Source organism: Schistocerca cancellata, chromosome 3 (genome assembly GCF_023864275.1).
Source record: "Schistocerca cancellata isolate TAMUIC-IGC-003103 chromosome 3, iqSchCanc2.1, whole genome shotgun sequence".
NCBI lineage: Eukaryota > Metazoa > Arthropoda > Insecta > Orthoptera > Acrididae > Schistocerca > Schistocerca cancellata.
The window spans coordinates 231,990,735-232,017,139 of record NC_064628.1 but is presented as its reverse complement, the minus strand read 5'-3'; the positions used below and the strand labels follow the sequence as shown (position 1 = coordinate 232,017,139).

General features: G+C 39.6%; 1 protein-coding gene across 5 annotated transcripts in view; it reads left to right on the top strand.

Annotated features, from left to right (window-relative positions):
• LOC126174866 (uncharacterized) overlaps positions 1–26,405 on the top strand; it is a 382,969-nt gene that overhangs the window by 193,187 nt on the left and 163,377 nt on the right. For all 5 annotated transcript variants that reach the window (XM_049921269.1, XM_049921270.1, XM_049921267.1 and 2 more), the window contains 2 exons: positions 11,967–12,037; positions 24,516–24,643. In XM_049921269.1, the coding sequence (XP_049777226.1) occupies positions 11,967–12,037; positions 24,516–24,643 (199 nt within the window). The remainder of the gene's footprint in view (positions 1–11,966; positions 12,038–24,515; positions 24,644–26,405) is intronic.

Here is a 26,405-nt window from a genome sequence, read left to right as displayed (position 1 = left end):
GCCATGTGTTGGATGCGTCTTGATCGATGTGTGGCTGTGTTAGATGATACAGGTGCTTGCCATGTAGTGTTTTCTTTTTCCAATTTACTTTCTTCGTATCTGTTGATGTTATGTGATCTAAAGGGTTGTAGAAGTGGTTATGAAATTGCAGTGGTGTAGCCGATGTATTTATATGAGTGATTGCTTTGTGTATTTTGCTAGTTTCTGCTCGTTCTAGAAAGAATATTCTTAAATTGTATACCTGTCCATATTGTAGGTTTTTTATGTCGATAAATCCCCTTCCTCCTTCCTTTCTGCTTAATGTGAATCTTTCTGTTGCTGAATGTATGTGATCGTGTAAGTGTATTGAGTGCTTCTAGGTCTGTGTTACTCCATTTCACTACTCCAAATGAGTAGGTCAATATTGGTATAGCATAAGTATTCATAGCTTTTGTCTTGTTTCTTGCTGTCAGTTCTGTTTTCAGTATTTTTGTTAGTCTTTGTCTATATTTTTCTTTTAGTTCTTCTTTAATATTTGCATTATCTATTCCTATTTTTTGTCTGTATCCTAGATATTTATAGACATCTGTTTTTTCCATCGCTTCTATGGAGTCACTGTGGTTATTCAATATGTAATCTTCTTGTTTAGTGTGTTTTCCCTTGACTATGCTATTTTTCTTACATTTGTCTGTCGCAAAAGCCATATTTATATCATTGCTGAATACTTCTGTTATCTTTAGTAATTGGTTGAGTTGTTGATTGGTTGCTGCCAGTAGTTTTAGATCATCCATGTATAGCAAATGTGTGATTTTGTGTGGGTATGTTCCAGTAATATTATATCCATAATTTGTATTATTTAGCATGTTGGATAGTGGGTTCAGAGCAAGGCAGAACCAGAAAGGACGTAATGAGTCTCCTTGGTATATTCCACGCTTAATCTGTATTGGCTGTGATGTGATATTATCTTATTATTATTATAATTATTATTATTAAACTATTATTACTAATCATAATCATCATCATACTAATTATCTATTGACAATTTTACTCTAGATGTATCTATAGAGTTATAATACATTTTTGTGACAATACACATGCACTTTCTTATACTTCTTCTTATAAACAGGTTTAGATTGAAGTATTGGGACAGGTCTCCTTCACTAACTTGTTGTGTGGTATGGTTATATCAATCATCCAAAGTTGTTTTGTTGTTGGTGAATTGTTGCTTTCTTCTTTTTCTTCTTCTGCAGCACCGTAATGGAAGCCGTCATGAGGTCGCATATAGGCTCGTCATTTTTAGGTTTGTGTTCATATGTAGTTTTCTCATGTAGCTTTGGAGATGTTGTCTTTTAGTGTGTTGAGTTTGTCCCATTTCTTGTTTCTAATTATTGTGTATGCATGTGGGTTTTGTGTTGTGTAGTTTTGGTACAATATGTGTCTGATGTTTGTGTATTGTCTGCAGGAAAAGCTGTATGTTCTGATGATCCTTCTTGCCCACATGTACAGGTTGGTGTCTATTTCACTCATGTGGTTTAAATGCATGGCATAAGGTCTGTGTCCATTTAAGAAATGCACAAATACCTTGGCTAGGATAGGTACGGTTCACTCTTAACTGCTCTCTTATGTCATTGGCACTTATGTTTGTATAGGTACACCGGTAATTGTGATATTCATCTGGTAAATGTGATATTCATTGGGTATATTCTGAGTAACATACTCAGGGCCCTTCTTGATTTGGTTCCAAATGCTCTTGATAATTTGAGCAAGACAGTCCTCCATCCTTGTCTGACAGACACAGACATTCCTCCATCCTTGTCTGACAGACACAGACATTCCTCCATCCTTGTCTGACAGACACCTTGTTAGTATAACTTGAGTCAGTTTGTGTGCTGTACTGGATGAAATAACACTCACTGGTACATTTGTAGGTTCTTAGCTTTACTCCAGGAGGGGACCAGGTGATATTACAACAGATACAGTTTCAGATTACTTTATTACAAATTGACCAAGATGAAATACCTAACTTTGTTTCAATTCATGTCCACAGGAATGTCTTGAGTATTTATTACTGTCACAGAACATTAATGTATTACTTGATACAGAACACCATACTGGTCTCTTCTAGCAGAGTAAATCTGACTGTAAACTTCAGTGCAGAGTTCTGTTTAATACAATTATCACACTGTTGGCTCAGTAGAGAGATGATGCTGTGGTCCTCGGTGGTGATTGCTGATGGAGTACACAGGCCTCTGCTCTGCCATAAGCAAGCATGCTGAAGCAGTGGTGTATGGGAATTTATAGGCATGTCCAAACCACCATCTCACATTCGTCATTACTTCTGGCAGCAACCATGTTTATTTCTTGTTGCATCATGAGGTACCAGCCTTCCCTTGGCAACTCGCTCTTCAGACAACACCACACTGTACACCAATGTACTGGCTGTAAAGCTTAGTACTGATTCAAAGAGGGTGCATTTGTATGTTCGTATAACTGGTAGAGGCGGTCTGTACTTGCTTGAACTTACCCTTGTGTTCAGTTTTCATAACATTTTTTCTGCTTTGTCTGTTGTGAACTTTGTGTGTTCATGGAAATTTAATTTTACATATATGTGTACTCCAAGATATGATGTCATGATTGCTTGTTTGATGTTAATGTCCCCAGTCTTTACTGAGGGGTTCTTTTTAGTGATGCCATCAGTAGTGAGTAGTGAGTAGATTCCTGCAGACAATACACAAACATCAGACACATATTGTACCAAAACTACACAACACAAAACCCACATGCATACACAATAATTAGAAACAAGAAATGGGACAAACTCAACACACTAAAAGACAACATCTCCAAAGCTACATGAGAAAACTACATATGAACACAAACCTAAAAATGACGAGCCTATATGCGACCTCATGACGGCTTCCATTACGGTGCTGCAGAAGAAGAAAAAGAAGAAAGCAACAATTCACCAACAACAAAACAACTTTGGATGATTGATATAACCATACCACACAACAAGTTAGTGAAGGAGACCTGTCCCAATACTTCAATCTAAACCTGTTTATAAGAAGAAGTATAAGAAAGTGCATGTGTATTGTCACAAAAATGTATTATAACTCTATAGATACATCTAGAGTAAAATTGTCAATAGATAATTAGTATGATGATGATTATGATTAGTAATAATAGTTTAATAATAATAATTATAATAATAATAAGATAATATCACATCACAGCCAATACTTGAAGCATAAACTGTATTCCTTTGCCTTCCAACTCGTAACACTTGAGGCCAAGGTAGGATTCCTTCAGATGAGAACAGATGATGGCAAGAGGAACTCCAAAGGGTGTCAGACCCCCTGAAAGGTACTTAAAGAACAGACACAAAATGAGACAAAAAAATAGGAAGTAATTGTGATGAACCGTGTATCAGAGATTAAGACAAATGAAATCTTAGACAGACAGGTGCAAGCCCCTGTGACATCTGCAGTCACCCTTACTAATGAACCAAAACTAAAGAGCTACAAGTACAGAGCACACAAAAGCTAAACAGGCAACAACTTTGTTCCTCCAATCAACAACTAGCCAGGAGATGAAAGCAATTAGACAATCATGAAAAATATCCTACAAAAGAAAAATTATACACCAGCTCGATTAGAGCAACCACATAAGCAGTCACACTAGAAACCACTATGCAGAACAAATGTCACAAATTTATCGAAAAAGTCAAAGACAAACACCATCATTGGTGAAAGGAAAATGAAAGTCACTTGTAGCCATCTACCACATACTAGACACACTAACTGATGGAGAACTCTTAAAAAGCCTCTTTGAACAACAAAATTTCCCTAACACTACCACACATGAGGAGTTTGACAGGGGCATGAAAATTAGATTCTAGGCAGGACCAAAGGGATGTGACTACAACCACTATGTACACAGACTGAGACACTGGCAGACTACACTGCTGTTAATCAGTTGTTTAACTGCTGCAACCTCAGCCACAGCACTAAGGAAGCAAGAGGTGACATGCACAAAATATGGACAATCAGGATGCAAATGCACTGAGTGCAGCTCAAGTGAGACCACTGTCTGCATATCCTCCAAAAACAGATGCCATACCTGTAAAAGGGCTACAGCAGGGGACTGCCAAACATATGAACAACTATACTACAACTACTGTCGATTAGGTAATATTGATTATGGCAGTTAAATTCAACTACATAAGAGATGTGAATGCAATAAAGGATACCTAAACCTGAAGCTACTGGAGAGCAATATCCTGACAGAGGCAATTAGGTCTCCTAACAAATAACTTCACAGATGATGAACAGATTCCTGCCCTCACAAATATACTAACACTATAGGACAGTTACATCAATACACCAGAATATACAGATTAAATGACATTTGGAGGATCTATTTTCTACAAGGTAGCCAAGCAGATCAAACAATAAATGTATTACTGCATGGATTTTCAGGCATCACTCATACAACACACAGGGGAGCTTGATAACGAACTGGCTACCTCACAAAAGAAAGCACAGAAAGCAGACTGTCTAACAATAAAAACCAACCAGACAACTGGAGAACAACAAACAAACCACCACACTGATTACACCAAATCATGAAAAAGCATATGGCACTTGGAAAAGTGAACATTTCATTAAGCCAGTGAAATTCTGTTTCTGGAGGCATCCTACACCCAGGCAATGAGATCAAACAAACATGCCCTCCTGCTGTATAGGAAACGAACACCTCAAACAAGACCAATCAAAAAGTTTCATTTGCAGGGCAAGAAACACACACCTCAAACACCAAAGTGCCTAGATTAATCAAAGTAGGCAAACTAAATGAGTAAAAATACAAGGGCGACACATGTGATACATGCACAGATACTACTACCAACAAAATATCTAAACCGCCCCACCCACAATATCAAGACACAATGCCACTTACTCATACAAATATGGGTGACAAAACCAAGGGAAACAGTGTGATGAAAAGAAACAAAAGAGATGCATGTAATAGAAACAAGTGTAATTGTGTGCAGCTCAAAGAAGATGCTTAAAACAACCACCATCATGGCACAACATCACACTCAGCTTGCCATCCAATGATAACACCCATTTAAAGGCATCAAAACCAGATTAAAATAATTTAGAATTAAACCCAAAACTAAGTACAAGAGAAAAGAAAGACATTCTCCAAACAGCACAGAGAAGGCTAATTAGATTATTACACCCAAAGGGTGATTTTTCCCAGCTGAGCATATGGACCGAAACATCCTGAGGATCGTAAATATCCCAATCTCTGCAGAACCATTGCTTGATCTGATGCTTCAGGTCTGCCTGTACAGATCTGAGCCTTTTGATCTTTAGAAACTCCATAAGAATCGGGTTAGAGCACTTGGGGGGGGTTACATATTTTGACTATATTCAAACACACAGTAAATATTAAAGCCATATCAAAACATCCATAATGAGAATCCTTTAGATTAATGCAATGAGGAGTAACTCTGTAAGCAATGAGCTCCCCAAATGGCTCAAGAACGGCACACGGGAATTCTGTGCCTACAGGAAACCTATGCAAGCAATGGCCAACTTACATGTCTTCATACCGATGCTGTATTAATAACTGGTGGCATAGACTGTAAAGCAGTGATAGCTGTACCCAGTATGAGCATAAACACTGTTAAGGTAACTCAGCTTTGCAATCAACATCTTGTCACAATCAGATTGACACATGGTAGGGATACATGGGTGATTGCCTCACCATGTGCACAATTATTCATACATGCAGACATCAACTGCAGGTCTGCCCTATGGAATTCAGACAGAACTGAAGATAGGGTTGCATCATCAATGAAACAATACAATAAGCACACCTTCGCATAGTAAATGCTGAAGGACAAACCACCAACCCATTCAGGACATGACATAACGGACAGCAACATTGACTACACTTGCAAACAATGTGGCTGTCTCACACACAACAGGCTGGAGAGTACATGGTAACATACCCAGCAGTGACAACAATGCAATATCATTCACTCTAACACAACAGCCAGACACAACAGAACCCAGATACTTACTATTTCACACAGCAAACTGATACAAATTAGCATAAGCAGTACAGTAACATTAACTCACCAACATAAATGGAGAGATGGATTACAAGGCTTACATTCTAACAGAATCCTGTACAAAACGCACACCCACACCATGGACAGGTGAAGTAACAAGACTTAAACAGAAACTATATCAGGAAGTTATAAAATACAAAAGACAGACAGCCAGACCAGGCAAACAAGACTAAATGCAAAAGAAATTTATAAACAGATGTCATTCAACACAAGCAAACAACATTGTGGCCAATTCATAACAATAAAAAAACAGCAAAACATTTGGGGGGAACCATACAAGACATTAACAGAAAAAATTAAAAGCCCACTGGTTCTGGGAATGCCCAGTCACGATGAAGGCACTAGGATGAAGGGAAGGAGGAAAACTGCATAATTTCTGATGTATAAACTGCTCCCTCTGATCGACACAGACACACATCATCAAGCCACACTCAGAAAAAAACTGCGCAACCAACATAACACTGCCACAGTTACCTGATCCTTCAGAGAAAGAAAAATTTGTGCTAGCAATCTCAAAACTTAATAGAAAAGTGTCTGAACCAGATGGTATCCATTCAGAGGTGCTCAAATGACTAATAACACAAATCACCCGATTTGAGACAACATTACTGAATGACGCCCTATGGCTGGGTCGGGTACCTGCAGTTTAGCGCAAGGTTCAGGAGATGCTACTTTCTCAGCACTTACACGCTCCTAGAGCTCTCCAGCGCCTGAGTCCGCACCAATTCAGTTTCAGACCCAGAATAATCAATAGCTTACAACATCAAAAAAGCATTGCAAATATCAGGAACACAACAAATAAATATGGTGTGGCCATAATGAGATACTGCAAGGGCATTTCACAACCTCTGGTGGCATGCAGTATTTGCCAGGTTAGGACAAGTGGACATACTACAGTCTATGTACAGTAGTCTTTCAGGCTGCTGCAGAGACAGAGCAGTAGGATAAAAAACAATTACAAAGGGTTGTCCACATGTGTTGATTTGTAGCCCCATCTCCTGTACTTACTAGATGGGGAGAACAGGACAGATGGAGCGGTCATGTTTTGCAGATGATTTTAGTCACAAAAAGAGAGATTTGTAGCCCCATCTCCTGTACTTACTAGATGGGGAGAACAGGACAGATGGAGCGGTCATGTTTTGCAGATGATTTTAGTCACAAAAAGAGAGATTTGTAGCCCCATCTCCTGTACTTACTAGATGGGGAGAACAGGACAGATGGAGCGGTCATGTTTTGCAGATGATTTTAGTCACAAAGAGAGAGAGAGAGAGAGAGAGAGAGAGAGAGAGAGAGAGAGAGAGAGAGAGAGAGAGACCAACTAGAAGAGAAAACTACTACATGCTATCACACAATGGCACAGCAATAACAAAATCAAGACAGCAGAAAGTAAAATCTACTCACTACTGATGGCATCACTAAAAAGAACCCCTCAGTAAAGACTGGGGACATTAACATCAAACAAGCAATCATGACATCATATCTTGGAGTACACATATATGTAAAATTAAATTTCCATGAACACACAAAGTTCATGAGATGGGTGAGACATGTTCTGCCTTAAATTCAGGTCTAGTTTCGGAATGGAGTCTGTTGCCGAGATTTTCTGGGTTATGGACATAGTCATCCTACACTAGCTCCATTCCAGTAGTGTTTAAAACATATGTTTATGACTTAACCCGTGCCACCTCTACAGAGCCACCGACACTGGCGTTCTTGGGACAGTAGACTGCACCATCCATCATTTCATGGCAGTTATGGTGTCCATCCTTCAGGCAGCAATGTTGTCACCCCGCCAGTTGTTGTTGACTCAGCAAGCACCACTCACTCGACTGTCACTGTCTGGGCAAGCACACTGACTTCACAGTCACTTTCTGAACAGGCACTGCTCACTTGACTGTCCTTTTCTGGACAAGTGCTTTTCGCTCAACTGTCACTTTCTGGGCAAGCACTGCTGACTCAATTGTCACTGTATGGGGCAAGTGTCACTGACTTGAACATTTCTGTCTTGACAAGCGCCGCTGACTTGACCATCGCTGTCTTTGCAAGTGCCACTGACTCGATTGTCACTGTCTTTGGAAGCGCCGTTGACTTGACCGTTGCTGTCTCGGCAAGCGCTGCTGACTCGGCTGCCACCCCTTGAGGCATGGTGGTCTTATGTGTCAGTCCACTGTTGTGACATTTGCAAAGTCACTTGTATAGCTGTGCCGCACTTGGGAGTCAATGTCTGTGCTGTTTGGCTGTGCTGGGGCCTCTATATAGTGCAAATATTATCAGCAACGACACTGAGATGTTAAGAATAGTCTTTATACACTTATTTTAAAACATGACATTGGTGTAATTCTTGTTCAAAGTAACTCCTTCTCTAAAATATGGTGCAAATAAATTTACATGCACTTGTCCAACAGTTTTATTTGTAGGACACGCTTAATGATTAGTAGATGTAATTATGCAGGGAAAATGCCACTAAGACTGTGCAGCTGTGATGGTTGCAGTCTCTTGAATGGATACACATACTATTTCAATGCACATTCACTGCAAATTCTTAGAAAAGCACAAATAACCTGCGAGAAGAACAGGGAAAAAGTCTTAGCATATGTAGGAATTGCATGTCCTATGTGTGTGCAGCATATAGTGTCCACAGGGTGCCACACACCAGTCTGTTTGTCTTCAGAAAACCGATTTCTGTAGATAGTCAAACTGTATACTTTCATTTACCAATTTAACAATAAAAACTATATACATTCTTAATGAAATGAATCTATTATTATTATTATTATTGTTATTATTATTATTTACCTAGGTAATTGCAGTAGTAATGTGTGTTCTACAGCCTAGTAAACAAAAAATATATAATACGTATGCATTTTACATGTACGGTACATATGTATAGAATTAACAAAAAAATCTGTAATTGTAATATCTCTACACAAGCTTAGTTGCTTACAAACAGGACAGGTCTGTGATACTGGTCACCTTCATTTTGAGCTTGAAACTGTCACAAGGCAGAATATAAACATGTAAATGCTTCAGAAAGTGACAGTATTTTCTCATTTTCATTTTCAGGGCCTTTAGTTGATGAGATGCTCTAAGTATCAACTTTCAGTGACAGGGTTTACAGTTTCGCTGTCCTGAATGATTTAGTGTCCTGCATAAGCAACATTGACTCCCACTCAGTCTTTAACGTTTTGTGGAATGTCTTCACATGAGCAAATGATATTTGGGATAAGTGATCTTTCAGTTGCCAACATTTCGATAATTGATGCTCTACTGCACTTTTGTTAAGTTTCTTGTAAAGTACAGAAAACGTGAACAAAACACGCAAATGATGAAGTCTTGAGCCCACAGAAGATACACATTCTATATATAGTAGTAGTTCATATTGACTATAGGGTGCCATATGCATTTGCACATGCATCGTTAAGTCACACCTCAGAGACTCAGAAGTGCATTTGCAGCACGTCCGTCTCCTTCAGTGGTCACATAGGGACTGGACCAATGAAGAGTGGGATCAGGTGCTCTTCTCAGATCAGAATAGATTCGGTTGAGTAGTGATTACAGACATACACTCACATGGTGAGAGGTGCAAACTCATAATGTGTCCAGGAACATGAAAATGAACATTATAATGGTGGTGGTTCAGTTGGTATGATGATATGATTTTCATATCACAATAATACTCAGGTTTTTGCGAGCCACCACTGGGTAGAACTCGTTATTCGACTTCATTCCCACACTGACGCATTTTGCAGCCATTACTTAACTATACGTAGAATTAAACAGCATAATTTTCATGTCAGGTGGCTGCAACGACTTTGCCTCACCTGACAACATTCTTACTAATCATTGCCACTAATACTTGGTGGCTATCTTGAGGCAAGGAGTGATACTACCAATTGAGACATTTTTTTGTGAGTTATTATGCAAATAGGTGAACTGTTTATCAACTGCTGTAAATATATAACATTAGCAACAGTGTATACAACTTTAAAACACAAAAATGTGTGTATTTACATATCATCTTTGTTTTTGGTACAAAAACACAAAAAAGTCTAGTCATTATAGCTTAGCAAATTGTTGGAAGGATGGTAATGACTCTCTTTCTGTATGAGCTTCTGTTGAAAAAACAAACACCTTACTTGTGGAACTACAGTGACTGCACCTCTTTATAAATGCTTAAATCACATTAAGTGACAGGATGTGGTTGTGAAAACAGAAATAGTTTTGTAAGATAATATTATTCACTATACTACATTGTGTACAGTAAATCATCATCTTTTTTTCCCCTTTTCTTCTTTTTTTTGTTTCTTGCTTTTTTATATAATCACTTTTTTGCCCACTACATCAACAGCTGTGCAGTAGTTTCCAAATTGTTCATTACACATCCGGAATTCGGCCTCTACAGTTTTCAGACTGATGGGTCCAATAAAAAAACTTATATGCTGTCTGTAAATTCTGTTTATGGATTTAATGTGTATGAGGGTGATAGCAGTCAGTTTTGCACTGCTTGGACACATGAATTTATACACTGTTTAGTTATCTAAAAGTATGTTAAGTACATATAGATAACACACTGTCTCACTGAATACAACTTTGTCATATGGTTGCCACTAGTTCAGTTTTTCAAACACAGTCCATAATGCACCGCCTACGCCACTAAGATAATAAATCTTGAATGATGTCGATAAATGGAAGAGTCGTTAGATGTTACCTCAAGTGCTGCATCCCTGTTCACTCCTATGATGGATAGCTTCACACCAGAGAAGTCAATATCTGGGGGAGGGTGAGATGAGTAATACTCCGTCATCATATGAGCATCAGTGTACGGCATTGTACAACTTAGATTTAGCACTGTGTATAACATTCCCAGTCTCCTTTTTTACATGGCAGTCACAGTCTGCTTGTATTTGCACATTTGGGTCTACTGACAGTGAAATCATGTGTAAAGGCAAAGAGTAGTATGCTGGGACCACTTAAACTGTGGCTCAGTGGATTGTAGAAACTTGAACATCTGCGTCTCCTGATCCCGTATTTCAGATAGGCCTATTGTGGGATGCTGCTATGATAATGTACACTCAAAGCCAGAAGTTAAATCATGTACACACACACACTCACACACACACACACACACACACACACACACACGCACGCACGCAATGGGAGGGGGTAGAGCAGAGATGGATTAATTCTCATCCTTTTTATTTTATCTTTGGGGGGGGGGGGGTGTCAGTGGCTGATCTCTGATGACACTTTATGATGCTGAACCTTCATCGAACAGAACACAAATGACAAGACTCTCGCAATTGATTAGAAAGGGGGGAAGCTAGCGGAAGGTTAATGTAGCTGTTCTCATTTCCTCAGCAAATGGGAAGAAATTCACATCAATTTTTAAATCAAATAATTGACTTTGACACATATCACAGGAGATCTGACGACCATGTAGGCTGTGCTCATATACCCAGTCAGTGGGAAGCAAGGTTTTTTAATTCCCTGCCAAATGAGTAATCACATCTTATGAATGTGCTCACTCATGGTTTCCATGTAAAATTTGTGAATGCTCGCTGGTTCATAGAGTCTTGTTTACCCATTGAAACAGCAAGCTGGAATAAGATACAAAGTCCATCTGACAATTACTTTAAGAATTTCTCATGTTTCCCTAAATCATTCTGTGATGCATTAGTGACTTTCTGTGAACCTCCTCCTACCCTGTTATTTAGTCTCTAATGTCTTTGGGAAGATATTAGAGTTTCATTCCGAAATGGCAAATTGGCAAATGTATAATATTGCATGAGTTTTGTAAATTTACGTATTTTTGTCAAGTCTTTTACACAGACCCATTCTATTTCAGGGTAATGAAGTATTACTGGAGAAGTGGCTGCCCGTCTTGAAGGGGAGACAACTCTGCTTCAAAGGAGTCAGGTATAGATAAAGAGTGCTACATCTGAGGAAGACCATTTTTAATTTACATGTTATTTATTTATTTTTATTTAACTTATGTCCATAGATCCAGGTGTGTAAGATAACATGAGCAGGCTGCATCTATGCAAATGCTTGTTTTTCTTCTTACTTGAAGCCATTTTTCTGACTAGTTTCACTGCTCAGAAAGATCACACATAATTATGATGTTGTGCAGCCCAAAATGTAATTGATGTGATCATGATCTTAATGTCTCTGCAAAAAGGAGTGTGATAGTATGCATAAAGTATACTGATGCCACTATTTAAAAAAGTAATGTGGCTAACGAAATGAAAATGTTTAAATGGTTGCCTACAGCCTAACAACATAAAAAAGAAAACATTGTACAAATATTACTAACATTTCTGGAAATTATGATTTTTCAAAAATTATTCTGTTGATATGGAATTCCACAATACCCATTTACCTTTTAAGAATTGAACTAATAATAATAATAATAAAAGGAGGACTGGTTCCACAAGAATATTGAACGTTTCTAACAGAACAGACCACTCATATCCGTGATTCTGTGGATCTAGTGGATGTTGAAAAAGTTTCGATGCGGATGCATAACCAATATTTGAAGAACTCGTATGGGAATCAGAAATCTGCGAGTAGGAGGTTAATGGGTGGCGATTGTTGCTATGTGGTGAGCGGGAATTTGGGTCTGAGGGAAAGCATGTCAGATGACCAAGGTGGTTAAGGCAACTGTTCTAGAGAAGCGGAGCATCAGGGTTCGAGTCCGCGTGCAGCACAAATTTTCAACTCTCACCATTGCATAGCAGCAATACCCTGTGTGGCTGGAAGTCATTATTTCATTCCTGTCTCTTTCCCATCCTGTTTGCTTCCACTCCAATTATTCAAGAATATGTATATTGGCAATAGGAACAAGTAGACACTATGTATATGCAAGTAGACATTGGACATTTTGCATCTGGGACTTTTCAAATCTTCCTTCTTTGTTGTTGTTGTTGTTGTTGTTGTTGTTACGGTCTTCAGTCCAAAGACTGGTTTGATGCAGCTCTCCATGCTGCTCTATCCTGTGCAAGCCCCTTCATTTCCGAGTACTGCAACCTACATCCTTCTGAATCTGCTTAGTGTATAGTGTATTCATCTCTTGGTCTCCCTCTATGATTTTTACCCCCCCTCCACACACACTCATATACACACACATTTCCCTCCATTACTAATTGGTGATTCCGTGATGCCTCAGAATGTGTCCTTCCAACTGATCCCTTCTTTTAATTAGGCTGTACCACAAATTTCTCTTCTCCCCGATTCTGTTCAGTATCTCCTCATTAGTTACATGATCTACTCATCTAATCTCTAGCATTCTTTTGTAGCACCACTTTTCAAAAGCTTCTAGTCTCTTCTTGCCTAAACTTTTTATCGCCCATGTTTCACTTCCTTACGAGGCTACACTCTATACAAATACTTTCAGAAAGGACTTCCTGACACTTAAATCTATGCTTGATGTCAAAAAAATTTCTCTTCTTTAGAAATGCTTTTCTTGCCATTGCCATTCTACATTTTATATCCTCCCTACTTCAACCATCATCAGTTATTTTGCTTTCCAAATAGCAAAACTCATATGCTACTTTAAGTGTATCATTTCCTAATCTAATTCTCTCAGTAGCACCTGATTTAATTTGACTGGATTCCATTATCCTCGTTTTGCTTTTGGTGATGTTTGTCTTACGTCCTCCTTTCAAGATACTGACCATTCTATTCAACTGCTCTTCCAAGTCCTTTGCTGTCTCTGACAGAATTACAATGTCATTGGCAAACTTCAAAGTTTTCATTTCTTCTCCCTGGTCTTTAATTCCTACTCCAAATTTTTCCTTTGTTTCCTTTGCTGCTTGCTCAATATACAGGTTGAATAACATTTGAGATACGCTACAACTGTGTCTCATTCCTTTCTCAACCACTGCTTCTCTTTTGTGCCCCTCGACTCTTATAACTGCCATCTGGTTTCTGTAAAAATTGTAAATAGCCTTTCACTTCTTGTATTTTACCCCTACCACCTTTAGAATTTGAAAGAGTATTCCAGTCAACATTGTCAAAAGCTTTCTGTAAGTCTACAGATGCTATAAATGTAGGTTTGCCTTTCCTTAAGCTATCTTCCGTAAGAAGTTGTAGGGTCAGTATTGCTTCGCATGTCCCTGCATTTCTCCGGAATCAGAACTGATCTTCCCCGAGGGTGGCTTCTTCCAATTTTTCCATTCTTCAGTAAAGGATTCGTGTTAGTGACTTATTAAACTGATAGTTTGGTAATTGGCTTTGTTTGGAATTGGGATTACTAAGTTCTTCTTGAAGTCTGGGGGTATTTTGCCTGTCTCATAGATCTTGCTTACCAGATGGAAGAGTTTTGTCATGGCTGGCTCTCCCAAGGCAATCTGTAGTGCTCTACTCCTGGGGCCTTGTTTTAATTTAAGTCTTTCAGTGCTTTGTCAAATTTGTCACGCAGTATATCTCCCTTCTCTTCTTCCTCTACGCCCTCTTCCTTTCCATAATATTGCCCTCAAGTACATCTCCCTTGCATAGACCCTCTTTATATTCCTTCAATCTTTTTGCTTTCCTTTCTTTGCTTAGGACTGGTTTTGCATCTGAGCTCTTGATATTCACACAGGTGGTTCTCTTTTCTCCAAAGGTGTTTTTATTTTTCCTGTAGCCCGTATCTATCTTACATCTAGTGATATATGCTTCTACAGACTTACATTTGTGCTCTAGTCATTCCTGCGTAACCATTTTCCGCTTCCTGTTGATCTCATTTTTTAGATGTTTGTATTCCCTTTCACCTGATTCATTATTGAATTTTTATATTTTGTCCTTTCATTGATTAAATTCAATATCTCTTGTGTTACCCAAGGATTTCTATTAGCCCTTGTCTTTTTACCTACTTGATCCTCTGCTGCCTTCACTATTTCATTTCTCAAAGCTACCCATTCTTCTTCTTTGTACTTGTTAATATAGTGAGTAGATATGATATTCTCCCCCGTTTTGGAAGCTAACATGATCATCTTTCCATAAGCAAACTTGCAAAATCTTCTGACAGTAGTAATTTTTTGATCACCAGCATTATGATGTTATTTTTCGAACAAAGAAATAAGTAAGCACTGGTCTGGTGTAAGTAAAACACTGAAGGCCAAGTCTGATTAGGATAGCTAAATAAGTGAAGAGGACCACAAAGAGATGGACGTATGATATTAATTCAGTAGAGGAATCACTCAAGGTACTGTTCTAACCAGTAAAACAGAGATACAGTTTACTGTGTTACAATGTGGCGCTAACAAGAATATGGTGGAGGTAGTTACACATCTCAAAAACATTAACAATTGAAAGCCTTGAGGCCTCTGCAAATAAATACATGGTCCCCATCAGGTGTTGCTGGTGTACTGCTGCGTGCATGGTGGACCGCGTGATGGCAGTTGGTGATCAGGCTGTTCCTTGCAGCCACCTCGGATAGCTGCGGGGATGTCTTTGAATGTCGGTGTGCAATTATACTTGCTGCAGTGGTCTGACTTATGTATACTGTTGCAGTAGGTCTAGTATGTCCATGTCATCCAAGATGGTGTCTGGGGTGGCAGCCAAAGGTGTGAGAAGTACTTGATCTGCGCAGACCGGCATGTTTAGCTGAATATTGTCTGTCTCCATCCACACTGGAATGCCCAGATATTTCTTGACTTGATCATGTATATTACAAGCATTAAATGAAAAGAAAAATAAATAAATAAAAACAAGTGTTGACATAAGCACAGTTGAGTCCAAAGCTGAATGCAAGATCACTATGAAGTACAACACTTAGTGCATTAAGTACATTTATTACAGACACCAACAAATGGAGTATACAGAATTGGGTCCAGTGAAGAATGTTGCTACTCATGTAACCGTCATATATTCCAGAATTTGAAAACATTACAAACAGTATAAACTTTGAGAACCTTCCAGAAATTATATACTAAATAAGAAATATTTGCTGGTGATCAGATTTGAACTGATAATCTGCAGCATGCCAACCAGCGATTATAATCGCTACTGCACTTCCATGCAGCGCAGCTTGTGACGTTGCTCCCTCTTGTGATGAAACAGAGACCAGCCATTTCAGAACTTCTCACTGGAGCTGACTACTGCATCCTAGATCTAGATCTTGTCAGTGGTCTTATGTTTAGCAGCACTTGAAAGATTGTGTCATGATGTGTTGTCACATTCTCTTTTCTTCAATAAGCACGAAAGGTAGCCTCCCTGTTAGAAACAATGTTAAGTTGGAAATACGTTCACGTGTAAGTTAAGGAAATTTCAATTTTTCTTTCATCTCTTAATGCCTAAGTAGTTTACTCACATTGGAGGCCAAATAAATAAATAAAAGAAAATGATAAGAAGCTTCACAGTCATCGGTGGGCCTTCAGTTTCCGTGAAAGAGAAGCCCTAGTGTCAGTCTTTGCCTCAGAAGTGTAGCAGGGCTTCATATGGATGACATTGATTAGATCTCTGTACTTTTAACTCCTTGGTGAAGGATCATAGTCCTCTACTTTGTATGTGATTTTTGAGAAGAGATGAAGGTTTTTTGGTGGTAGTCAGTTGTCATCCTGTGGGTGATACTGCAACATGAAATTACTTTGATACTAGTACTGACTGGAAAACTTTTCATGATCAGAGATCAAGACTAGGGGTGCTCTGCGCTTCAAAATGATATCTTTTACTAGGAACATTGCAATTTCTAGAGCTTTGGCTGTCCGCTTAGCTTTGGTGTTGTGGGTAAGGCAGACAATGCAGAATATTATCCATAGATTCCTGTTTCGACTTCAGGAACCTCCCAAAGAGGTAGGTTCCAATGTGGTGGAATGTCGCTGCTGCATGCAGAATTAGTATCAGGTGCCCCAGAGGTAATTGCAACACATGCTTCCGTCATCGGTCAGTTTATTCATAGTGGGCGAGTTGTTCATCTGGGACTGGGTCAGTAGTTCATCTGGGACTCAGAGACTACCTTCTTGAATCTGCTTTTCAACTGCACCTATCCCATAACTGCCAGTGTTTGTCTCAATATTTTTGTCATACAGTGTTAGCAATGTAGATGTTAGCATCTCCTTAAGGGCAAGGGAAGGTCTTCCTTCCACATCTTTCGAGGAAAATTTAGTGTCTCTCTGTAGCAGTTCTGGCAAGGGACATGCCTTGCTATACAGGTCCTTTATGAATCACTGGTATCAGGATGGGCTCTATCTCCATTCACTAGGTGCCCCAAGATTTTTATTTTTTGGGTGGTGAAGAGGCACTATTTCACCTCAGGTGGAGCCCTGCAGGTTGAACAAACATAAACACAGTCCAAATGGCATGTCTTCAAACTCGGAGAGTTCCTGCCATCAGGATTTACGAAGGCAGTCTTTTCCCTGTCAGCCTCGCCAGTCTCAGTTTTGCCAGCAGCCTGTCTGCATGACCATAGTTAAAAAAATACTTTGGTACTTTCAAGCAGTCTAGGGTATCAGTATGTAGCAGTGGGTTTACATAATTTTTTGGGTTTTTGTTCAATTGTCAGTAGTCGACACAGTAACACCATTTGCCATTCTCCCTCCTCACGAGGACCACGGGAAAGGATAAAGGGCTGCCTCAAAGTTCATTACTGAAGTCTTGTGGCACTTTCCCCACTTCCTCATGAGTTTGTGTGTCATTCAGCCAGTGATCTCATACACGTGCTAGCTAATTCATGGGTTCTCCCCCATGTTGATATGATCTGCTTGATCTCTTATTTCTCCACTCAGGTTTGAAAGCACCCAAAAACTGGCATGGAATGGCTACACACAGAGACTTTGTTCCTTTGTCAGGCCAGATCGTATTAGCTGTCTGATAATAACATCCTACACTTAATCACCTGTAGTAGTAGCAGAGCACAATCCTCCTCCAATGGCTTTCAGCTGCCACCCCTGGTCTAGTTTGGCTGTTCCTGTGCAATCACCTTTAGGGATGAGTTGTATTTCCTTGTGACAATTAGTGATTTATGCAGATTTATTTTTTGAGCCTGAGTAACTTTCTGTAGTTGACAAGAGCTTCACAGTTTGACTGAGCATCTTGATTGATGAATGGAGCTCGTCATTTTGATGACAGTGGGATGTCATCTTCAGCAGCAAATAACCAACCAGAGCTTGTTGGAATAGGTTTGTGATTGACTATGTTGTCAAAACAAAAAAATTCAAAAGGCTGTGTTCATAACTGATAGTTATTCTTGCAATACATGTTCCATCACCTGGATGTATTTCCCACTTGCAACCTTCAGCACAATTGCTTTTGTGTCATGGAACATTGTCCTCTGTTGCTGGTGGTAACAAGTATCCAACATTACAGAAAAACAAGTCTTGAAATTTAACAATGCCCAGAGAGGTTGGTTGTCAATGATTATGTTGATATGGTTTCCTTTCACCATGATGACTGCCATCCATGGAGAATTTTCGTCTGTGGCAGCCTCACCTCCATAGGTGTTGCCTCACTTAGTTTTGGTGACTTTGTCTGCTAGGTGAGTGGCTTGCACCGGTGCACAACAAATGGGAATGGCTATTTGCATCTGATGGGTGGGCCCAGTGTACAGTAACTGGTTTCATCTCACAAGCTGACTCAAATCATCTGCAGTTGACTAGTGTGAATAGGACTGTTGTAATACTCGACATATCGAGGCATAATAGTCATCACATGCTAGTCTTATTTCTCTGCTTCTCTGCACTAGCATACAATGAGTCCAGGGTGCCCACAGTGAAGACATACTGGCGTGTTGTCTCTTCTAGATGGCATTGTACTTGACAGAGGAGTTGGATGTACTTGAGAATGTTGAAATGCTGGGTTGTCATACGAAGGATAGGGCATAATCCAAGTTGGCAGAGTCCATTCTGACATGGTGCGTTAGACTAGTGCCGGAGATTGGTGCTTAAGATTGATACATCTCTTTTTGAACATTCTTTATTTGAAGTATAGGGTTCAGGTTCATAGCACTTTGTGCAACATTTCTGGCTGTCATAAACTGCTGTATATCTCCTTACCTGCTGTGTGAGAGAGGTGAGGTCATGATTGGCTTTCACAACTGCCATGGGAACCACATTCAGATGTCGATCATACTTCTTTCATCCAAGTCTTTTCTTGCATGTTTTCTCGATGCACTGGCACAATTAGATGAAATTCTTGATTGTTGTGACATCCTTTACCAGGAGAGCTCAATACTTCATCTATGACTCCTTTCACAAGTGTGATATTTTGTTAGCTTCTGTCATATTCGGTTTCACAGTGTGGCATAAAGCCAAAATATTTTGTACACAAGATTGTGTCATTTCCTCATGAATTGGGCCCTGTTATTCAGTTATTCTTCCACTAAATGTACCTGCTGCTGATTATTATGAAATGTATTTTCAGTTAGGCCTGGAATTTGTCCCAGCCATTGAGCTGCTCTTTGTTGTTCTTGAATTACAGTTGGGATGTGCCACCCACATGAAAGTATATGAATGACAAACATATGATGTCATCCCATCTGTTGTATTTCATGAATAAGTTGAATCCTTTCAGCCATTTTGTTGGTTCCTGACCATCATCTCCAGAATGCACTGGTGGATGTCTGATGTGCAGTTCACTTACTGTTGATTCGTTCATCGAGACAACCCCTTTTACATTCCCTAATTGGAGCCATAGTGATGTAGATGTTTTGAAATAACCAACATCTCCACCAAAAAATCGCACTTGATTCCAAATCAGAAAGCATGGCCATCAATAAGTACAACATTTAGCACTACAAAAACGTTTATTACAAACACCAACACACCGTCAGAACAGATCTGAACTCCTATACGGAGAGTGTTGCCGTTCATACAAACATCAAATATTGTAGGATATGTGAACATTACAAATACAATGAATTTCAAGAACCTTCTAGAAATGATAAATACTACATAACAAATATTTAGTGGTGATTGGATTTGAATTGGTGATCTACAGAAGGCTAGCCAGGGACACAGCTGAAACTCCTCACTGCTCGTGGAAATATCACCTATTAATGTTTTGCACCATCTGTCCAAGGCATTTGACGATGTCGTTCAACACACTATTTTTTTGTGGAAAGAATAATATCAGCGTACACTCCACTCCAGAGTGAAAATCTCATTTTGGATGAATAAATAGTTTGCACACATTTAACAAAAAGAAGAAGCAAGGTGAATGAGAAAAAAAATTGCCATGGGGCAAATCTCAGAATGTCACATATGGTTTAATTTTGTGCCCTCTTCTCTTTCTTATACATGTGAATGATTCAACTTCACATTCATCAAGCAGAGTAGGTTCTTTTGGTGTGTGGCACAGCATTTACAGTTAACCATGTTGCAGAGACAGAAGTAGGTGAAGTTGTTAATAATATTAAATGACGTCTGTCTTAGTTTTAAAAAAGAAAAAAAAGAAAAACATAATATTCACTTATATGCAACAAAGAGACTTAACAGCAATAATTAATGAAATACATTAATAGGAGCCAGTGAATACGGTAAAATGCTAGAGTTTTCGGTTATGCATGTTGTCGCATGTTTGGAGTGGACAAAACATATTCGTGAGCCTCTCAAACAGCTAAATTCAACAACCTTTACTGCTCGCATAATTGCTAGTTTGCGAGAGAAACAAGTCTATATCTTGTTTTACGTAATGTTATTAATGGCATGTAGCATGAGTTTGTGTGGTAACTCATCACCAGTGAAAACAATATTGATTGTGAAACAGTACGCAGTGAGAGTAATGTGTGGTTTTTACCTATAGCCATCCTTAGAAGCCCCTTCCACAAGTTAGGCATTCTGACTGCACCTGCAAGACAGATATACAGTGTGTTTCACAATTTCTATTGCAGGCTTCTAAGGGTTGTAGGGTAGAATTAGTAAATAAAGTGTTGTTTAGGATCTCAGGGTGGAGCAGTCATGGGGCAAATCTCAGAATGTCACATACACTTTAGTTTTGTGTTCTTTTCTATTTCATATACATGTGACTGACCCAACTTCACATACATCAGGCAGAGTTGGATGTAAAATAAAATTGTAAGGTTTGGATCACTTTAAATCTCCCACTTCACGGTACATACACAAAGCAAATGATGTGCTGTCAACAATTGCTCTTGCAATAAGGACATCATGTACCATTTTTTGTCCATCTACAACAACAGCTGTGAGGAACTGGTACATTAGGGGGTTTGATTGGTGCTTAATGGTTCTGCCTCACTGTTGACTTTGTATAACATACAGGTCAGAGTTCATTGTTTCCTCTGTCTGCATATTGTGATGTGGGGAATTTGAAAGTGATCTGATCTTCAAACTTAGTTTTGTAACTATTAAGTATCTGTGAAGTACACTCTAAGACAGAAGGAAACAATGCACTATGAAAGAATTATCCTAATGGAATGGAAATTGGTAGATGTGATATACATGTACAGACGAACCAATGAGTACAATTTCAGAAAAAATTGGTTGAGTTATTAAAGAGAAAGAGCTTCGCTAACTGAGCAAGTCGGTAACACGGTGTTCCACCTGTGGCCCTTATGCAAGCAGTTATTCAGTTTGGCACTAACTGAAGAGTTGTTGGATGTCCTCCAGAGGGGTATAGTGCCAAATTCTGTCAAATTGGTGCATTGGATCATCAAAATCCAAAGCTGGTTGGGGGCCCCTGCCTATAATGCTCCAAAGGTCTCAGTTGTTGAGAGATTTAGTGACCGTGCTAGCCAAAGTAGGAAGGATTTGGTAAGCACAGAGACAAGCAATAAACTCTTGCTGTGAGACGGGCATTATCTTGCTGAAATGTAAGCCCAGGATGGTGTCTCATCACGGGCAACAAAATCCCCAGATGACAACCAAACAGGTCCTGCTATGAAATGAAATGGCACCCCAGACAAACACTCTTGGTTGTCTGGGCATATGACAAGCCACAGTCAGGTTGGTATACCACTGCTGCCCAGGGCATCTCCAGATACGTCTTTGCTGGTCATTGGAGTTCAGTTTGAAGTGGGATTCATCACTGAAGACAATCCTATGCCGCATGTGCCCTACACCTTTGCAGATGGGCTTGTTGTTGTACAGAGATCAATGGTAGTCAGCACGAGTGGCACTGAGAGCTCAGACCCCATTCTGTGATTCACCTATTAATGGTCCTTGTGGTCACTGAAGCACCAGCTGCTTGTCAGATTAATAATAATGATGGATCAGGGACTCTAAGTGCCTCTGTGATGATTGCTCAGTTCTCACATTCTGTCGTCTCTCTAGGTCAGCTGCTTCCACCTTGATGCTGTGTTCGGCCATGGTTCACCCATTCCTGCCAACATAGTCAAATATTGGCATCACTTCTATTCATTGGCGAGTGATTTGCTGGCTACTCCAACTGGCTTCTTTGAATCTAACAATGCACTGTCATCTATGTATATTGTTCATGTGGCTGTCTGTGAGGCATAGCTACTGTCCAACTGAGTGCACTGAATGAATTTTGCAGTGACTGTATACCTTGTTATCAACAAATCCCCAGTTTACTAACCTTGCCAGCTGTATGGTGAAATTGCACTGTAATGTCATACATTCACCCATCAACCACCAAAGTTACAGTTTTGCATCTTCTGTTAAATGAACTTCGCACGATCAAGGAGACTCCCACTACATGGCATTCTTCCCTCTGCTTTTCCCAGTGGGAATGTACCATTTTCTGCCATCTTTTTATCGGCCATAGTAGGTTGACTCATGGCTTTTTACTCCCCAATGACCCCCCCCCCCCTCTCCCCCCGCCCGCTGTCCTTGTTGCGGGGCTCCCCTCATGGTGATCCATATTTTACTGGACTGCCCCCACCTTTTGGCCCTTTGCACTACATATGGTGCCACCAGACAATCCTCAAATGCTTACATCTGTCCTCGGTTTTCTATGCGAAAGTGGTTTGTCCTCTCAGGTTTAAGCCGTTGAAATTTTGTCTAGAATTGGAGTCCCTCAGTTTTGGCATTGGTTATGGAGGCCATGGCCTTGCCTCCACACCAGTTAGATTCTTCCCATCATTTCCCCTACTTTTTATGCAGTTTTTTCCCATTTTCACGTGTCTTCGTCCTCTGGCGTTGTCCCCATAGTGTTGTGATCAAGCTTTAATGTGCGGTTCGGGACGGATTGATGGCAGAGTTGGTGCCCCAATATGTGTAGCATTCCTGGGGCACCCTACTCTCCCCATTTCACCCACCAACCTCCTCTTTTTTCCTCTTCCTACTGTCCCAGCGTTCCTTTTGCCTCTTTGTTTGCCCATTTTTCCTTGCCCTTGACTGGACTGTGCTGTTTGTGTTTTTCCTGCCACCTTAGGTTATGAGACCAATTACCTCATTGTTTAGTCCCCTCCCCCAGTCAACCAACCAACTGACCAACCATCTGTTGATACCTGCATAAATATCAGTTTGTGACCAGTTTACGAAACTATTATGTAGTGCATTGTTTGCTTGTCTTAGAGTGTCTAGGGCAATCCAAAAGTCCGTTAACATTTGGAAATTCAAAATTTCGCCAAGTAATGTAGGTAGAGGTATTTGATACACGTGCTTTAAATGAGATGGGGTGTGTGAAATCAGAAAAAAGTTCACAAAAGACCAACAGATGGTGCTTCATAGGATACGAAACCAAAAATTAACATAAATTGATTTTTAGCAAAGATGATGATCTTTACATAAGAAATGCTCAACATGTCAGAAGTCATTCATTAGTAACACCTGCAGTCGAGGGACAATGTTGTGAACAGCATAGTACAGCTTATCAATAAGTATGATGAGAAATTGCCATCAGATGTTATCTTTTAGCATCCATAATGACAGATGATTGTGGTAGAACTTCTGACTTCAGGTAACCCTGCAACTAATAATCACATGGACTTAGGTCTGGTGACCTGGGAGGCCAAACATGACGGACGTATCAGCTCAGCACACAATCCTCACGTGCGCAAGAGATCTTTTACACATGTAGCAATATGGGCTGCAGTACCATCCTGCATAAAAGTCACTTTCCAGCAGATGTTCATCTGCCAGGCTAAGGATGGTGCAATCCTGTAACATATCGGCGTACCTTACGCCCACCATGATGACAATTTGAAAAGCAGTACTATGCATTTCCTCAAAGAAAAAGAGCCCAATCATGATTGATGTGATAAATGCATACAACATTGTGACTACTTCATCATGTCATGGGGTTTCCAGCGCCATTGACTTGTTGGCTGGTTTTTGCTCTCATTATTGATTTCAATAAAACTCTATGTCATTTGAGACATGTATCAAGTTTTACCTCTCTATATCCTTTATTGTGTGAATTAGTGCATTTTCAAATGTTAATAGACTTTTGGGTCACCCTGTATTTTACACTTAAATTTACTTTGATCTTGTTCTTTTGTTGGATGTAATGTAATATGAGTGCTCACATCTGTTTATTTCTTTTTTATGTTCATTAGGTCTACAGGGAGCACATACAACGATCACACAACAGCTGCAGTAAAATCAAGACTTAAAAGTGATACTGTGACACTCGTTGATGGCAGTACCTGCAAGCTTATAGGACAGCTTCATGATGTGCAAAATTGTAAGGATGTCTACAATTTTGTATCTCATTTTTAAGGAATTATGTAAGAGCCAGTCAAATGAAAATGAGACAGATGGAAAAAAAGTAAGAAAATTGTTTATTAGTTTAAAAGTAATCACGATAACTGTTAATACATTATCTGACTGTGAGACTAGGCAACTGGTACCTTCATGGAAAAATGTTAGCAGAAAAATCAACGGCAATGAATGTCTTTCTTCAGGGCTTCAAAAATATGGAAATAGTGTGGGGTAAGATTGGGACTGTATGAAGGATGTGCAAAGGCTTCCCAGCAAAACTACCGCAGAAACAACCTTGCAACATATGCCCCCCCCCCCCCCCCCCCCACATACATATTGCCAAGGTTGTTTTGAGTATGCTGCAGAAATTTTGCTGGGTAACTCTTACACATCCTCCATACACTGCTGATCTCTCTCCCTGTGATTTCCATATTTTTGGTGTCTCAAAGAAAGACATTCATGCAATTTTATTTCTTTCGGATGAAGAGATCCACACCTGGTTCTGTGGGCAACTGAAAACATTTTTCCAATAAGGCATCTACCACCTTGTCTCACAGTTGAATAAATGAATTTAACAGTTACAGCAATTGCTTTTGAAATAATAAATAGTTTCCTTACTTTTTTCCGTCTGTCTCGTTTTCATTTGACTGCCCTTTGTAGATTTATGGAGAAATGTATCAGGCATTTGGATCATACTTTTTCTCCTATTGTAACTTATTATAAACGTTTGTTTATATTTTTCATCTATTATTAATTAGCACCTTCACTTATGAGGAAATACAATATTTACAGCGGGAAATTCAGAATTGTTGTATAAGCTGTAAGGTAATCAAATACTTGTGTGTTCTGTAGTAAACACTGTGTTATGTCAGCAGCATGCCAGTTGTGAAGTAGGCTCGTTTGGCTCTTCGTGCAGGTATCTCAAATTGCAAGTTGAAATATTTTCAGACTGGGAAACTTGATGAAGAACGACAAGAAAACTTTGACAAATAATTGAGACTAAACAACGAGGTAGGATAACAAACTGATATTGAATCCCACAAGTCAATAACACACTAACGATTAATGTTGCACAATCCTGCATCTACCCTGAGCAGCTAAGTACTTTGAGGAACTAAGTCCTGCCCTGAAAGCAGAGTAATGGTACATTTATGCTGCAGCCTTACTGCTCACCTTTTACCGTGCTACAATTACACTGCAGCCTCACTGCTCGCTGGGAGTAGTTACCCTGCAGCTGTTCACATAGCTAGGAGAGTTAAACACAGCTGTGCTGGAGTGATCTTGAAGCAGCCAATTATTGGGATCCTTCACATCATTTATCACACTGCTAATGTAGACTCTCAAGTAGGGTACCCATTTCCAGGAGAGGGGGTGTGGGGGGCAAATTCATACTCTTGAGGGGAAAAAACCTTGTTTCACATTGCGACTAGCATCCAGTGCATGTTAGTCTGTTGATTACTCATATGACTTTTAAATGCATCCCTGTTGGTTTTTGAACATTTTTGAACACATTCTGAGTTTATTTATGAATGAATCGTAAGTTGATTTGTGAATGCGTGCATAGTGTACATGATGTCTCTGTCAGGGTAATCCTCGTCACATGTAGACACGAACTTTCCTACAGACAAAAGGGCCTATACGAGCTGAGTGGAGTAAGGCTGAACAGATGAATGCCAACCGCTGTCTGATTGTGTGGTTGATTGGGTTTACTAATGATAAGCGTTGTCATAATTACTAGTTAAATC